The 17,962-nt window shown below is 40.7% G+C and overlaps 1 protein-coding gene across 2 annotated transcripts in view; it reads left to right on the top strand.

Annotated features, from left to right (window-relative positions):
• Window positions 1-15,281, top strand: part of LOC134651941 (3-phosphoinositide-dependent protein kinase 1) — a 106,825-nt gene extending 91,544 nt beyond the window's left edge. Inside the window, exons 1-5 of one of the 2 annotated variants that reach the window (XM_063507069.1) lie at window positions 8,286-8,690; window positions 12,009-12,204; window positions 12,306-13,229; window positions 13,903-14,180; window positions 14,631-15,281. In XM_063507069.1, the coding sequence (XP_063363139.1) occupies window positions 8,553-8,690; window positions 12,009-12,204; window positions 12,306-13,229; window positions 13,903-14,180; window positions 14,631-14,735 (1,641 nt within the window). In that variant the 5' untranslated portion in view covers window positions 8,286-8,552 and the 3' untranslated portion in view covers window positions 14,736-15,281. Of the gene's footprint in view, window positions 1-8,285; window positions 8,691-12,008; window positions 12,205-12,305; window positions 13,230-13,902; window positions 14,181-14,630 lie in introns of those variants that run through there. The other variant, XM_063507070.1, reaches the window with a different exon arrangement.
• Window positions 15,282-17,962: the final 2,681 nt, after the last annotated feature.

The following is a 17,962-nucleotide window of genomic DNA, read 5'->3' as shown; positions in this document are numbered from 1 at the left end:
GGCTTACGGGCATGAGTAATGCTGTCATCATATCTGCTTAGTACTGCTCACGTTATGTATTTATCTACATCTACCTGGCAGATATATGAGGCCACATTTAAATATGGGGAAAAATATTCGGCCCTTACCTTGTATTGTATGTTATTAATCGGTCAACGCACCGTATACCTGTAGGCTCGGCGTTTGCCATTCTGATTGTTTGCCTAAAATTATCCTTTGTGGCAATAATTTATACTACAAAGAACATGAACCACATTTTTAACCGACGAAAAAAACGGAGGAGGTTCTCATACTGGATAAATAAGTACTTACTTAAAATGTAAACTATAACATTTGGGTGGGGAAAAACGAGTCTGTTTAATTACAATTACTTAGCTAGCAAAAATTCCTTTTAAAGGGCGAGGCAACACGGCAACTTGGTAATTAATTACCTACCTAATTTATTGACATTATATATTCGTTCCTTGAACCTCATTTTTCTTTAAGTATTGCCTAAGTATAAGTGTCCCAAAATTACCTTTACCTATAGTTCGTTTTTTTTTCGCGTTAGAAAGAAGTTGAAAGAAGGTAAGCGATTTTGACATGTCTTTTAATTGAAAAACACTTTTAAAAAATCAATAACTATTACTTATGAAAGCAGAAGACTATAAAAGATCGTATTAGATTCATAATTGTTACAAATTTACCGTAACTTATTTTTAAATTGTGTTTTTCAATTAAAAGACACATCAAGATTGTTTACCTTATTTCTAATGCTAAAAAAAACGAAATATACCTAAGTACATGTCATTTTAATGGCATCACGTTATCCATGTTTATGGATTAGGATAATTATTCTTGAGATTAGCAACATTGTATTGGGGTGTCGAGCTGTCGACATGGTTTCATGATGTTACCCATGTAAAGATACTGGGTAGTGGGTACTATAAAGGAATGGCAATATTGCAATAATCGAACGTTTTCCTGTTGCGGAGGAATGCTCCGCGTGGGCTTGGAGGATTTAAAACCACTTAGCGAACAGATGTTTGTTTTCCTCTGTAGCCGAACTCTGGTTTTTCCAATTTCACTAAATTTTATGACGGTTGAGGTTTAGTAACAAATGAACAATATGACTCAATCTTGCAGGCGAATGGAAAACGCTTAGTGAATGAAAAACCTACAAGTCTTTGTCATTAATTTAAACCCGCCGGCCGCTAGAAAATGTATGGATATCAATCAGACAAACAACGCGCGATGGAGGGGCTCTGTCCGAGGCAGGTGGCTCCCGTCGTAGGGTCAAGGGACCCGACCAAGGCCGCAGCGCGGCCAAGACATTTTAGCAATGCCGTGCGTCTACTCTTAACTACCTATTAAAGTGACGTCGAACGAGTGATCTTTATTGATCTTTCCGGCTGCATGTACGTCTCCAATTCTGGCTTGAGTCCCTGTGACTTTGTAAACTGTGTCAGGTGTGCATTTAAAGAGTATTGTGTTGACAATTCACATCACATACATTAATTTAATTATTGCCACTGAAAGTTTCTCCAAGTACTTACTACTTACATGCCAGTAGCATATTTATTTTAGTGAATGTAAATAACCATTCCTCTCTCTTTTTCGTTCTTACTTACCTAGCTGAAGTAGCTGGACTACTTATCTCGGATACAATTGTAAGTCGTTTACAACTTCAAACGTAAATCCTTCAGGGTAGCTGATATCACCGTCCACACTGTTAACTGAAAAAACGCACACCTTATTGCAGAGTGCAAAGCCATAAGGTTAACAATGGTCAGTTAAGACAAATGCCTGTTAGTACAACATTGGAGTTCCGCACATTTTTTAAGGTCGTCGTCGTTTCACCGAAGCGCTTCAGATCTCAGGCATGATACTCGTATCGTTAGCAAATCGGAGGTTGGCGTAGAAACTGCAGCATCGCCCAAATCTCGATAGATTTCAAATTCCACAAACAATTTAAACGCCAAGCACGTTGGCTCCTCAGTCCTCTGCATTTCGTCAAACCATCGTTTGTTTCGTGTCAGTACTTACGTTATAACCCTCAAAAACAGTTTACTCCTATCAACATGATTCAGAAGCGAGATAAGCATGTACGTAGTAGTTCGTCGATTCATGACACAGGCCATTCAGAATTTCTTCTATGTAGGTTAGGGCAAGACTCAAATGTATTAGTCTCGTCTGAGATAATTTGGTTGGTTCCCTTTGAACGACCTTTCTCTCTCTCTCTGAATTCTGTTTTATTGCAAATATTTATATGTAAATAAACAGTAAATCTCAATCAACATATATAAGGTCTTAAGGATCCTATATTGAGCTATTTAATACTATTATATCGATAACATTAAGTAATAGTTAAGTGCACTATTGCATTACTTAGAGACTTAGAGAGACAATGATGTGGCACTTAAAGAACAACAACAAACTATTCAGCCATTTAATTTGTTTGCAAATAGTGAGAAAAACTGCTCTCATGTGGGTCACCTTATCACTATTCATCAAAGAGTAGCTATTATGTAAACGTATTTTATGAAATTATCATTTTCACGGAGCGTGTTCAATCGTATCATCAAATACAAGGCAGCTGAAGGCCACGATAAAAGACCTACACCAATATCTCCGAAAGTTGGTAACGATTTCACAATGCCTGGAGGGCGATGTTGCCGATTTAGGTGACGATACGATAGGCAAGAGCGGTGGCGCCAACGCTCCTGCTGCTTATCAACCGTTTGAATTGCACTTTATCGACTTGTTATTGTACGAATGTACACATAACTGATAACAATCTTCACGTGAATCGTCAGCACTATCGCTACGGCGAAGTACACGTCCAACGTGTATGATGTTACTTGTTTACATTAAGTCAACGTACCTACTGCAAGTGGGTATTCTTAGTACCTACCTATTGTTTAACTAATAATGCTGCTAAATAGAGTTTTCCTTATCTAACGTAAGTTAGGTACTGATTCAGTGTTTATATTTAAGTATTACAAAGTTAATGACTGCGGTAAAGTACGGCATCGGGGTAAAACCTATTGAGGAAAAAATAACACGTTTACCCACAAGGAATTGTCTTAAGACGTGTACTGTACTTACGTACTTGGAGCTTAGTGTAACAAAAGCATAATACCTACCACTATAAAAACCAAAATGGTGGTTATACCTACTTTTACCTTACAAATAGTTACAATTATGACATAGATATTTTCGATTAAAATAAGTGTCTTATTGTAAATACATAATTAACATTAATGCCATACGACACCACATATGTAGTGTAGTCACACCTACAAACTCTGGGAACACAACAATTTCTTGTTTCCCTGTCTACCTGTTCCCAAAATTACAGATGTTTTAGATTCCATTGTTATACTGGAAACTAAAGCACATCTATTTAGGCTGGTTTTAAACGTACCTCCACATTGGATCAGTATGTCAGGCCAGGTGGCGGTGGACTCGGTGGAGGTTCAATGTTCGACGCACCTTTTGTTTTGTTTTGAAAACGAGTCAGGGGTTGGCGAGCGATGCCCCGGCTAGTGGGCAAAAAACGCATCCATGCACCTGGCTTTTTCCTGTTTCTATTTATACTTACTCGTATTTTCTGAGTCGATGAGAAGTCAAGTCAGTTGCCATTTATAGGATTGTTATAGGTACCATAAATCAACAGTAAAACGTTGTTTTCGTGAAATTTTAAACATGGATTAGGTACGCCATATTACTTTTTTCGAATACCCTACCCAATTATTATATTACTATATTGTGACAGGTGTATCATTTTACTTTTATTTATTTGTGCATTTTGTTACATAGTATTTGACGACTGGTCGGGCCTAGTGGGTAGGTCAGACCAGTCGTCTGCCTGTGAAGCCGCGGTCCTGGGTTCGAATCCCGGTAAGGCAGTGCCGGATTAACCAATAAGCAAAACAAGCACGTGCTTAGGGCACCACGTCTAGGGGGGCACCAAAAACGTAGGCAAAAAAACGCACAGGCTGTATTATTAGCATTGCAGTCTTAGTGGAATATGTACCTACAATATGAAACTTTTTGTACGTGTAGAAGTACCCATCTAATAACGAAGGGTCGTAGGAGTAAGAGAGTGAGAGCACGTAAGAACGTCTTCATCGTAGTCATTTGATTTGACCATACACGGAGGCCCTCAAGCTCATGGCCAAAAAATCTTGCCGCCGGACTTGCGGCTAGTCGATATTTTCGACATAGATTACCGATTATAGCGAATTTTGCTCTCTTGCACGCCAGACTTGTCGGCCAGGCCGAGTTGCTGCATAGCCGCGATCCTGCGACCTAATTGTCAAAGTGTTATAAGGGGCCCTGCGAAAGCCGAAAACTAAAAGCATCCTATCAAGTCGCGCTTTCGAGTGATGCCAAAGAGCGAGCACTAGGAAAGTCGTGATTACATAGATTATAGATTCGTTTTCAAGCCACCCTTTTGCAGTTCGGCGTTATGTCTTATGCGAGGCCTTCCACCTCACGCCAAAGTCAATTTTCTGCCTCAATTACACTTGGGCTTGATCCAATTCCAAGCTTTCCTCTCTAGTAGCTGGGCTTTCTGCCTAGCTCACACTTCGCCATTGGTTGTAACTTTGTAAGTATGATAACGTGCCGCGGTCGGACGCTCGGGACGTCCAGCCTTATGCGGGGAAAGGCCTTCGGCCTCGTCCAGTAAAAATGTACAATTGTCTATCGAATTGCGTTTTTTCTATCGAAAAAATTTCGCGCTCGCTTCGCTCGCGTTTTCAATATCATTTTAAAAGTTAGTAGCGACCCGCCCAGGATTCGCACGAGTTAACAAATATACATAAACCTTCCTCTTGTCTCCCTTCATCAAAATCCGTTGCGTAGTTTTAAAGATCTAAGCATACATAGGGACAGACAGACAGCGGGAAGCTATTTTGTTTTATACTATGTAGTGCTGCTAACTTTGAGAGAGGTGACATTCGGATGCAGCAGCATTCCTGTTGCAAAGTTACTGCTGCAGCACTGTCAATTTCCGTGATAAAATGATGTGATGGATTGAAAATGACCGTCACTCAATTTACCAAGAAAATTCAATGTAATCTTGATGACCCTAGGGAGAGGGGGCACCATGGTCTAGAAATGCTTAGGGCACCAATATATCTTAATCCGGCACTGCGGTAAGGGCATTTATTTGTGTGATGCGCGCAGATATTTGTTCCCGAGTCTTGGGTGTTTTCTATGTATTTATATATTTGTATAATATATTAAATATGTATCGTTGTCTGAGTATCCACAACACAAGCATTCTTGAGCTACTGTGGGACTTAGTCAATCTTTGTAAGAATGTCCTAAAATATTTATTTTATTTATTTATAGTATTGAAAAAAATTGCACTTTCACTGAAGACAACCATAATATGTATTATTGATTCGCTTTGTCATGCATGGTGATGAGTAAACAGTAATCGTTGACAATAAGTGATGTACCTAATAGTATTGTTTAAATAATTGTTATGTTTTATTGAATGTAGTAATACATAGTAACTGTTTCTGATCTTATTGCGGTATATAATTTAACTGTTAAAAGTTAGTTACGCGCGGATAAATATACATAGAATAGAATGTAGTGTAAATAGTTATCAACGTCAATTTAAAATGTCTTATGTCCTGTCAAACGGTAAAATCGATTGGTCATTTTAATGCAGGTTAAGTAAGTGCACTAGATATTTGTGCACACGTGGGATGCGGCACGCGCACGCGGCGCGGCCCGCGGAGTCGCACGTGGCGCGCCAGCTGCGACAGCCTTCACTAATGTTCACAATGGAAAGTAAAAAATACAGGTACCTAGCGTGAAAAACAATACGAACACGACCGATTCAGTGTTGAGATGTCGATGCCTCCTTTTACTTTCTTTGGTATTTACACGACCTTAGGATCTAAGAGTTAGTTATAGTCGGAATTTACAAAGACGATACAAAATTTTCGGATTAACAGTTTAGAAAGATAAGGTAAAGAAGTGACAGTTAGGTCGATACTTTCTTTGTAAGATAATAATAATGGGATTCAGAAGTTTATTCTTACTGCATGATTACCTCATTAGGTTGAGGTCTAGAGGTACGAGGTAGAGGTATATATTATTAAAAAATCCCAACTTCGTCGTTCATTATACCAAGGGCATTCAATTAAAAAAAGAAACCTTTTTATAAGGTATTACCTACTTGGAAAATTAAGAATTGAAATGCTTGACACATTAACACAACACTTTCATCAGATATTTCGTCCGTATATTCTGTCGTCTGTTTGAATTTAGACAATGTCGTGTTATGTACCTATATGGTTATGGGCTCGAATATGCAGCAGTGAAGATATCCCGTCCCACTTTACAGCCGTCCGTAGGTATTCATAAAATTGAAGTGTAGCACAAATTGTAGTCAGTTACACGTGTAAAGTCCGCCATAAATGTCAAGGATCAGCTGACATTGTTGCTAGGTGTTGAAGGTGCATTCACTCACTCCCGCGATGTAGGTAACTATATGAAGTGCACGCTTCAACTACGTACTTCCTTGTTTATGGTCTTTTTATGTCTACTAGGCGTAATAAAATTCTTTGACAGACTGCTAGAATTCTGTTTAATAGCCTTCTTTGACAATTAACTATACCTATTTTATGACCTGAAGTACGGACTGTAGTAATTATGAACTTGAGGCACGTGTAAAATACAGGGTGTCTCAGTCTGAGACTCTCAGATAGTATAGAATAGATAGATCAAATCAAAATGAAATAGGCATTACCTCCTGTTTTCAGAGGCAACCAGTGGCTGTGGATAAAAAAATAGCAAGCATATGTAAAAGGTCCTGATATTTTCACATCAGCACATCACCTACACGGAGAATTTCGGAACACGGAGTAAAAGGAAAGAGTTACGTTACGGCTGTTGACCCCATAACATGCTTCATATGTTATACCTAAAAACAACTGGATATTTGCGCACGTTTGTCTGCGGGTTGCCCATAAATTCTTGTATCGTTAAAGAAACGGTCCCTATATGTGGCATCACTAGTTTTTCCCACTGGCGGCGGCGGCTAGCATCCTAGGGGGCAGTCTTGCAGCAAAGCAGGACCGCGTCTTAGTAAAATATTGATTTGGGTCCGTTTCCGTGCCCGCGGCGTTGCAGTCCCCCCTGCTCTGGGTGCGTAGCCAACGTTACTATCGCTCCGTAGCGAACGAAACGCAACTGTCTCCGTCGCACTAATATGGAAGAGTGATTGAGAGAGATGACTACGCTACGCCACGGAGCGTTAACGATTTGCACGTTGCTAGGCATCCAGAGGGCCCTCTGCTTTCCGCATTAGAGCGGTGGCGTCTGCATTTCCTCAAACCACGTGGCGAGAAGTCACGTGCATCTAACTAAAGGTTTAGGTTCCGTAATAGTATATTTTGAAATGGGGTACTTATACTAAACCTAAGTCGTGACATTTGGCAGTTAGAATGATACACCAACCCGTAATTAGTTTTAACTTATTATTAATAACATATCAAAATTTCAGTACATTTATAAGAAGGTTCAACATTTAATATGTAGATACATAGGTACCTACATAGAATGCAGGGTGATTTTTATGAAGGAATATAGGTTGGTATGTATAAAAAAATTACACATTTTTTTATACATACCAACGTTTATTCATATCCTAAATCCTAAAGTCACCTGTATCAGGTATTTAAATGTCAGCAATAGATTTAGAATGCATATTTAGATTAAAACGATGCCAAAGGTGTCCCTCGGCCGTGTTGTTTTTTACCTCATGTATTTTAGAGTCCGACTACGACTAAGCTAACTTTGTACCAATTTGAACAGAACAATGTGAAGTACTGTAAATTTTTTTGACACTATGTACATAGTGTCAAAAAAATTCATATTTTCCTAGAAATTTGGCATTAATGATGACAATGCTCCACTGCCATGCAGCATCTTGGTTAGACTCTACTGTTTGAGGTGCAATGCAGAGTACCTACCTATAGTTGTGTTTGTGTTGGATTGTATTGTACCCACTTAACTATAAATCAAAATTAATTGTAAGTCAGTCATCAAATCACTGCTACTTTTTATGTCTTAGGAATAGGAAACCGAGGAAGTGGCGAGGGGTGAATGCATTGCATCGTCCCGCATGGGATGGGGGGGGGTGGCAGTGCGGCGGGCGAAGGGAGACATCAACACAACAGCGCGCCGTGGCGTCAGCCGCCCACCCCACCCCGCGCACGCATGCCAAATGATTATTCCTCCTCCTCCGTCCGTCTAGCGACGCGAGTAAAACATTGCGCTCCAACTTCAGTTCACTCCGCGACGTTAAACGTAACGGTCGTGCTTGTGCTCTGTTTAATAAAATATACGTTTAGCTTACTGTACTATCATTAAACATCAGCATTCCTTAGATAATTATACTGTGTAATATTATTAGTGAACCTTAACCGAGAAACATTAACGGATTCTAAATAAGTACCAAGCTTCATGAACTGTGATCGTTATTTTAACCGTTTCGAACTTTAATACAACGGTGAGAAAAACGTGTGGTGTGAGGGATCGAAATGAGCGGATTGACCATCAGAGTTAATAAAAGAGGATCGAGGGGTAGTGACACTCTTCTCGAGGCAGCTAACAGGATTCTCCGACTACTCGGCGTGAGCTCCACGAAGCGCGGGAAACAGCCCTCGCCCAAAACGAAGGTAAGGTCAACGACTCCGCGCGTCTGCCGTCTACCCGCCCGACCCGACCCCACGGCCGTGTTGTTTGTTTGATACAGTTCAAAACAAATCTCCACATTAATCACTTGTTCAATTCAAAATAATAACTTTATTTTGATGTTTATGAATTTTATGATCCTAGTTTACAAAAAGCAATAGGGGTGACAATAGCGTTATAGTTTTAGTAATTAGGAAGGTCCTATTTTAATATACATAATATAAGATATGAATTATATGAATATACACTTTAAGACTATTTTGAATATACACTATACATATAAATACAACAGCATGCCTAAATACCTATAATGCGAAGACTAGTAGTGAAGTGAAAGGGTGGTAGTAATTTTACTAGCAAAGTGTGTCAGTACTTACTATCAGTGCGGTGATTGGTAAAACCTAATTCTGCCTTATTTTAGTTTATTAACTAATTAACCAGTTTTTGACTAATAAATAGAGCATGTAAGATACCTATCTAATAAAGGTAGGTACCAAGTATTATTTACACGCACATGCACTAATGATGATGAAATGACATAGTTTCTATCCGTTCTCTGAAATCAAGATAACACGAGAGCGTTCATTACTATGATCGTAAACAGGTAAAACTAAATACCTACCGACCATGTTGACTGTTGATAAACTTTCGCTGCGGCGCAGTGATTGTGACTTTCGCTGAGTAGCGTAGGTAGCGTGCCTGTGTGGATTGCGATAATGTTACCTCGACGAATCTATGTCGCTCTCCGAGATATTGACGGCGTGTGACATTCGCAGAAGGTAGCCAGTCACCGCACTTGTTTGTGCACGCGGAGCGTGCGTGCGTGACTTGTTTACCAGTTCCACCAAAGCAAATTAACGCTTAATGCTGGGCTGTTGTGATCGAAGTATGCTGCAACCGCCTACAATACACATCCATGAATGAAACCCTAAAGAAAATTTATACGGCCTACCCACGATGTTGGAATGTGTATTTGTGTAACGTCGAACGTCAATCTATTCAATACAGTTAGGCACACCCAGCTGCAAAAATGCATAGCCTCTTTATGAATGAATTCCATTCATAATGTGCCCATGTAATTTTGCAGCTTGCTATACATACCTACTTGACGTCACGACATTTTTTAGAGTCCGGTTTTTGTTTTCGTTTGATTTGAAGTAATAGGTATCACGAGAACGAAGCATGTTGGGGTCATTAGATCAAAAATAGGTAAATAAAACTCGCAAATTGTTTTGAGTTCAAAGTAGAACTAAGATAGACATGAACGTTTATGTGTTCAGTGATACGAGATAGTACGCGTAATGGCGTAATAGGTTGCCCTATCCGTTCCATAGTGGAAGCATAAACACCCACATTTTTTATCTCCTACAAAATAAATTAATCATGTGATTACTCATAACTCATAACAATGCATGGGTTTTAAAACAGTTATTCCTTTCATACAATTCACCATCCATAAATAAATACGATGCCCGTACTTAATCTATTTCAAAACATGATCCGTAAACGTTTAGTCGTCAGAAATCTAGCCGGATGTAGCGACCAGGGGGGGCAAGCCTTGCTTGCTATACAGCATTCAACATCCGCCAGGCCAGGTATTCAGTACAAGGTCGCAGCAACATAACGTCTAGGTACCTTGCTGTGCTAATGCTACTCGAGCGAGACTCGACGCCGATGCGATAACTTAGACAACTTACAAGTGCTCCCACTTGGTCCACTTGGGTGTGTGATTTAAACATGTAATCTTGTCAATTGATGCTAGGATTTCCTCATAGGTCACTCAATGATGTAATTCTAAGAAAACCCCAATACACAGAGTTGTTTATAAGCAACTCAGCGGAACGTTCAAAGAGTCGAAACTTTAAAAAGCCAGTTCCCAGTACAACATGCCGACATCGAGCCTGTTTAATAAAAATTGATTGATGAATGCGAGTGTGTAGGTCGCTGTGACGATGTAGTGGTTCTCGAGGTGGGGGATTGAGGTCACAACGTAAGGACCGCGAGGCGGAATGCGTTTCGGCGGCGTGGGAATGCGCCGCGAGTCGCGAGTACCGTTGCGCCGCCGCCCGGCCCGCCGACGTGGAATGCGAGAACCCATTTGCGGCTGCGCGGACCAGCTCGCTTTATTAGTGACTCATGCGCAACTTCAATACCACCGCACCAAACTAGTCACCGCTGCTGCACGATGCATCTGCATGCGAGGAAGATGGCTTCATTCAATATTTACAGCAACATAGAGAAACACATTTCAGACGTTGTTGATCAGAGTTATCGCTGTTATTCAGTTCAGTGACCTTCATTCATTTAATTACATATACCAGATTCTACAAAAACTTCAAAATAAAACTGAAACAATATTTGAAAATCATTTGATAAGAACGTAAATAGATGGTTTCACATTGTATATGATAACAACGGAACCATGAAACGGTATTCCGTAGGTACACTTACTTTTTATTAAGTTTGTTTTTGGCAAATTAACCGTTACTCAAGTGGCGGACTTGTGGCCTCTGGTACCGTTGTTAGAAAGAAAGAGAGAGAGAGAGTGTGTCGGAGCACGCTCTCTATTCAACATCGTTCACGTCCGTTCTATTGAATGGATGGAAGCGTTTTTTGTCTCTTCTACGTAAGAAAATGAACAAAAACTAACACACTAAACTGGATCATCGAACTCTAAGCGAGATAAAAAAAACTCTATGGCCTATTCGGCACCTAAGTTAATGTGCTCTTTCCAACTTTCCAATTTACTTTATTTTACCATAATTAAGTAGAATAAGTAGCCTCATAAGTACCAATTATGACAATTATCCGTGAACACAAGATTCAACGGGTTCTCGATTACCACTCGGCCAGTGAATAGATTTTCTTATTCAAAATTAGGTAATTTTAATTTATAATATTATTAAGTAATCACTTTGTCTCATCATGTTTCGCTGCCACACATCGTCGAAAGTTTCATTAGGTAATTAGGGCGTAGACTGATGGTTTTGTTTGGGTTGGTTTTTGGAACGCTTAGCTGTTAATATCGCGGCAGACAGCGCGGTCCTACTGTCTGGTCCCCACCGCGGTGACGTATGTGCCAGCACCAGCGCAGCGCCCGCGCCGATAAACAAGTACTTGCTCTCGAGGCGCGACGACGCGCCGCGCGCCGCTTACCGCTGCTCCCAAAACAGCACCGCTACAATACCCCGTTTCAGTCTAAACAAACACCTCGATTTAGGTATCCTCAAACACTCTAGCTCAGACTAGACGTTAGCTACGCAAAGTTCATCATGTAATTGTAGATACATATTTGTTTACAGACGACCGGTGAAATTCGGGCGCCCATCGCGGCGGCGGAGTCGGCCGCCGAATCTCCAGTCAAGATGCAGGCGCAACCGACCGCAGCGGCCAACAAGCGCACGGCCAATGACTACATCTTCCGGAAACTGATTGGCGAGGGTTGTTACAGCACCGTGTTCTTCGCTACAGATATTCACACTGGGAAAGAATATGCAAGTAAGTAGATTACTTACTTTACTTCGAAGGATCATGTAGGATTCGGATTTGATAGTTAGGTTTCAATGTATTTGAAACTAATATTAATGTTTTCTTTCCAGTTAAAGTTTGCGAGAAACGTCAGATTATTAAAGAAAAGAAGAGGGAGTACATAAAGAGAGAGAAAGATGCTTTGAACATGCTGTTCAATGTGCCACACGGTTTTGTCAAATTATATTGTACTTTCCAAGATGAAGAACGATTGTACTTTGTGTTGTCTTATGCCAAGAATGGTGAATTGTTGTCTTATATAAATAAGGTTGGCTCTTTCGAGCTAAATGTAGCTAAATTTTATGCCGCTGAGCTCTTAATGGCCTTAGAAAGCATGCACTCTAAAGGAATCATCCACCGAGACTTAAAACCAGAAAACATTTTATTGGACGAGAATATGCACTTACAAATTGCGGACTTCGGTACAACAAAAATTTTGGACCCAGAAGAGATTCGTTCAACACCTAACAAGACTGATGATGACCAGACGTTGGCAGAGAATGACAGACAGAGAAAGATAAGTTTTGTCGGAACCGCACAATACGTAAGCCCGGAACTGCTGCATAACCGCGTGGACACGCGCGCCTCGGACCTCTGGGCCTTGGGCTGCATTATCTACCAGATGATCTCAGGACTGCCTCCATTCCGTGGCTCCAATGAGTTCCTTACCTTCCAGAAAATACTTAAATTGGACTACGAGTTCCCCGAAGGCTTTCCCGCCGACGCAAAAGACTTAGTTGAGAAGCTTTTAGTTTTGGATTATTCCAAGAGGATTGGAGCTAACGATACGGGAAATACCTATGAAAGCATACGAAACCATCCATTCTTCGAAGGGATTAACTGGGATAATGTCTGGTCTCAGTCACCGCCAACTATATCCCCATATTTGCCAGGCGGTTCTTTCGAAGAAGAATATCCTCTGGATCACTTAGAGCCCGGCTTAGACCAAAACCAACTTGTGCGCCTGTGGAAGTTCGACTTATCTACCTCAGAAGGTATGTTATAACTATAACATTATGTTATTGTATTATACTTAGTGTATCATAATTCTCTCAAAGCAATGCCGTCTTTTGCCGACGGTAATGCAACAAAGACTTGTACGAGTGCAGTGAAGCGACAAGTAACTGGCAACTGGAGCGTCCGTGACCCAAATTCTTCTTTGCCAACATGCTTCTCGTTTCATTGCTAAATAGTATCCGACGAAGTTCCGTTTTGCAGTTACTCCGCCGATATTTGACACAGATATTATTACTAACAGTGCCATATGATTTAGTACTGGTCTGACGCCATATGTTGTTTTTTGTGGGCGAGAAATATGATCGTTCCATATGTTGCTTGCATTGTATCCTACGCTGCGTCATCGCGTTACAGCTATTTGCATTCACAACGGATGTCCTCACTGTTCTGGCTTACGGTCCTTTAATAGGAATGACGTCAGCTCGCCGTTTCTCACTCTCCGGCGAGTCGCGATGTAACTGAATGAGTCGCAACGCGCGGTAACTTCATTAATAACGTACTCGCGATGAGATCAGCTGTTCGAATGCTATTATGTTTAGTGTGTTATTTGACTTATCATTTAAATTAGGAAATTCAGGAAACGGAACTTACCATGTTAGCATTTAGCAAGTTGTAAAGTTAGCATAGACTCATGTCAAATTTTTATTTCAGGAATCTTAACCATCAGTCCGGAAGAAAGGCGTCGTAGACTCGAAGCCCAAGAACGCGACAATAAATGGCACCAGTTCGTCGACGGCGAGCTGATTCTAAAGCAAGGACTCATCGATAAGAGGAAGGGGTTGTTCGCGCGCCGGCGCATGCTTCTGCTGACCACCGGCCCGCGGCTCTTCTACGTGGACCCCGTCAACATGGTGCTCAAAGGAGAGATCCCTTGGTCACCGAAGTTGCGCGTGGAAGCAAAGAACTTTAGAATATTTTTAGTTCACACGGTGAGTTTACTTTTTCACTTTCATCTCATTACTCTGAAACGGCATTTAGATTTATTAATTATTTTGTTCTAAAGAGTCACCTTTTCCACGCCTAATTAAATGACCCAATAAACTCTAATTTTGAATCGAGACTTGTATGCTGCCCTCCTAAGGCCCACTTGCACCATCCCACTAACCCGGGGTTAAGCGGTTAAATCGTTAACCTAGTGTCAAATTGTACTGATAATCATGGTAACTCCAGGTGTAATCGGTTAACTCCGGGTTAGTAGAATGGTGCAAGTGGGCCTAAGTCAAGTAGCGCTATCTCAAAAACAAATGATTTTGAAAATGGAATTCTCAGTTATAGAAACTAAAGTATAAGTTAGCAGTGAATTTTGTTTTGAGATAGCGCTTTTCGGCTTAGCAGGGCAGTATGTATGATTTTTCATTTATATTATTTTCTTCACACAGCCAAACCGCACATACTACCTAGAGGACCCAGAATCATACGCCCTCGAGTGGGCGCGGGTGATCAACGAAGTCCGCATCGGCACGTACGGGCGCGACACAACTTAAGCGCGCCGCCGGCGCCGCCCCGAGTCGCGCCCGCGCCCCGCGCCCCGTGCTCCGAGCCCGCACCGCCGGCCCTCCGCGGCGAGTGCACGTAGGATACGTTCTAGCCGTCGTTACGAGCACGAACTAGCAAGGAAGCTTCAGTGACATTGAAAGGTCTCGAAGGGAGTCGGCCACCGCCGGCCTCAGCGCCGCCGCGCGCCACATATGTTGAGAGCGCGCCGACGAGTGCCGCGACGACCGAACGCCCGCAGTCGATCACGATCGCTGTCGTTCCCGAACGACTGATTCCTAATAGTATGTTCCGACTAAATTAAATTATTACTCTCGATTAAGTTCTTATTTAAAATGTGGATTCACGATTATTTTAGTGTGATTATATGTAAATATTTGTCTTAAATTATTATCGCGATCGCATAGTTATAGTGTAATGTAGTGAATAATCGTGGGCCGTTAGACTTCGAAGTGTACGGGCCCGTTGTAAGAATGGATTTGTAATTCACCACCCGCGTGTTCACGAAGCCCATTCCGGTTGGTAACTAGGCAATTTTAGCTAAATTAATATTATTTATTTTAATTTAATTTATTTGCCAACGGAATGCGACTGCTGTACAGTTATATAAAAAAAATTAGGAAATTATGGTTGGTACATTTCCGCGACAGTAACGACCGGTCGTAGGTTATTCATATTATGAATCTGCCAGTCGGTATACGGCAAATATGAGTCGTTACGTCGCCTGTAGAAGTGGACCAACCGAGCGTAAGAAGGATAGCTTCTAGTAGCGGGGCGGGAACGGGGCGTATGCTGTGTAGGCCAGCACGCGACGCGCCAGGCATAGGGTTGCCAGATCGAAAGGCGCTATTATCGGGAAAAAATATCAATTTTTCGGGATTTTGGGACTTAAGTCGGGAAAAAAACCATTCAAATTAAAGTAATTGTATTAATAACAACGATATTTTACATTATTGACACTACGTCAGCTGCTCTTCCCATTACGGTTCGACGCGGGTCGCTCGCTCGCTCGACGACAGTTCGGAACTTGAAATTATTGTTTTATAACGTGAAGCCGTTTTTCGGGACAATTTTCACTTGGTCGGGAATCGGGAACACATGCTAAAAATCGGGGGAATCCCGCCAAATCCCGACCATCTGGCAACCCTAGCCAGGCACCAGGTGCCGGCGCCCGGACCGACCGCGCGGGCGCAGCTCGCCCCCACCTCCCTGCTTCTTCACTTGTGCATCATTTGCACTGTAATCCTAATGATAAAACTTAGGGAAAGTATACGGATAAAATCGCCTAAGGTCAACTATTGTTTGTAACGAGTTATTCGATTAAAATGTATCGTATTTGTAATTGAAATTACTTAATGAAGCCGAATTGGTTTTAAATGATTTGAATTGTGTATTTCGAGTACTATTTTATTGACATGTGAGATATATCAAACGCCATGATAATTATAAAACTACGACCCATAATATTGGCAATTTGTTGTAATGGCTTGTTTACTGTACCTATATGCCGACTTGCCTGAAATATTGTATAATTAGGCTTTATTGTAAAGGTCCATAGTTCAATTATTGTGACTATTGGTTTAGTAAAAGAATAGGGTAATTAAAGTATTTCAAGCACTAGCCTTATTTCTTTTGGTAGATAAAAATTGTACTTCAGACAGTGAAACACAATAGTTGTCAGCGTTATTGGACTTCTCCATGACATTGTTAATTATTAATTCTGCATTTAAACCTGTTAACTATTGTAATTATATTTTACAATATTTGTATTGAGTAAATTCTTTAAAAAGTATCAGAATAATAAAATGAAAATAAATTGAAGTTGATTTTTACAGTCTTCGTTTCATTAGATTACCTACATCGTAGGGTACGCCCTAACTATGTGCAACACATACAACAAGGATTTTTTTTGTCATTGACTAAGAACTAAACAATGATGATCATGTAAGTATTTAAAGTATTATTTTAACATGAAAATATGTGGTAATCCTGCTAAAATGAAACTGATTATTTATGAATATACATACATAATATGTACATAACAGTTTCCGTCTCGGGTTTCCGTAGATATCTATATGTTAACTAAAAAAGAACGCACAGCCTAGAGTATGTGCGGAAAGAGAAGAGTCGTGGAATGTATGGGGCCCAATACATTCCACGACTCTTCTCTTTCCGCACAGACTACACAACTGTTTGGAGGCAGGAGCATCAAATTTGAAATTCATGTTCTTTAAGAATTAAAAAAAAAATCATAGCATCGCCATAGAGAAAAAAATACATAGAGTGCTCACTCCATACATCACTTCAGACTATTAATTTCAGTGTCAACATCTAGCATCGAGTAGCGGAACTATCAGTATTGCTACTTGACAATAGATGTAGCACCGACCGGAAAGTCTTATCTCAACAGCATAAGACTTTCCGGTCGGTGGCGACATCTATTGTCAAGTAGCAGTACTGATAGTTCCGCTACTCGATGCTAGATGCTAATAGTCTTTTTGGTACTAAAACTGATGTATGGAGTGAGCACTCTATGTATTTTTTTCTCTATGGCATCGCGCTCACTAACGACAGTATCCAGCGCCATCTTTCTAACATCCACCACACCGTCCACACCAGAAATCAGCGAACGCCTAGGCGTAGAACTTTATTAGTTTTCATCTAGGTGTCGCTATGGTTGCGAAAAAGGAAAAGGAACGTGCCGATGTGCCATTTATATGTATACTTGGTCAGCCAGATCTTGACAGTAGAAAAAGGCGGCAAATTTTAAAAATGTAGGCGCGAAGCGATATCGTCCCATAGAAAATTTGAATTTCGCGCCTTTTTTTACTGACAAGATTTGGTTGACCAGCTATAGTCTGTCAAGCCATTTCTGTCTGTAGAAAAAAGCGGCAAATTTAGTTTATTGACCCATAGACAATTTGAAATTCGTTTTTTCTACGGACAAAGACAACCGGCTATATGAAAAAAATCTTCTTTGGTTGGTAGTTCAGTATTTTGCCTAAAAAATACCTAATTAATTTATAAATATAGCTGGTCAAGCAGCATCTTGTCAGTAAAAAAAGGCGCGAAATTAAAATTTTCTATGGGACGATATTCCTTCGCGCCTACATTTTTCAAATTTGCCGCCTTTTTCTACAGACAAGATCTGGTTGACCAAGTTATATATCATATATATAGGTTATAGCTGGTATAAAAAATTTGAATTTCGCGCCTT

Source organism: Cydia amplana, chromosome 11 (assembly GCF_948474715.1).
Source record: "Cydia amplana chromosome 11, ilCydAmpl1.1, whole genome shotgun sequence".
In the NCBI taxonomy this organism is placed as follows: domain Eukaryota; kingdom Metazoa; phylum Arthropoda; class Insecta; order Lepidoptera; family Tortricidae; genus Cydia; species Cydia amplana.
Note: the sequence above shows the minus strand (reverse complement) of the source record. Positions and strands in the feature narration are given on the sequence as shown.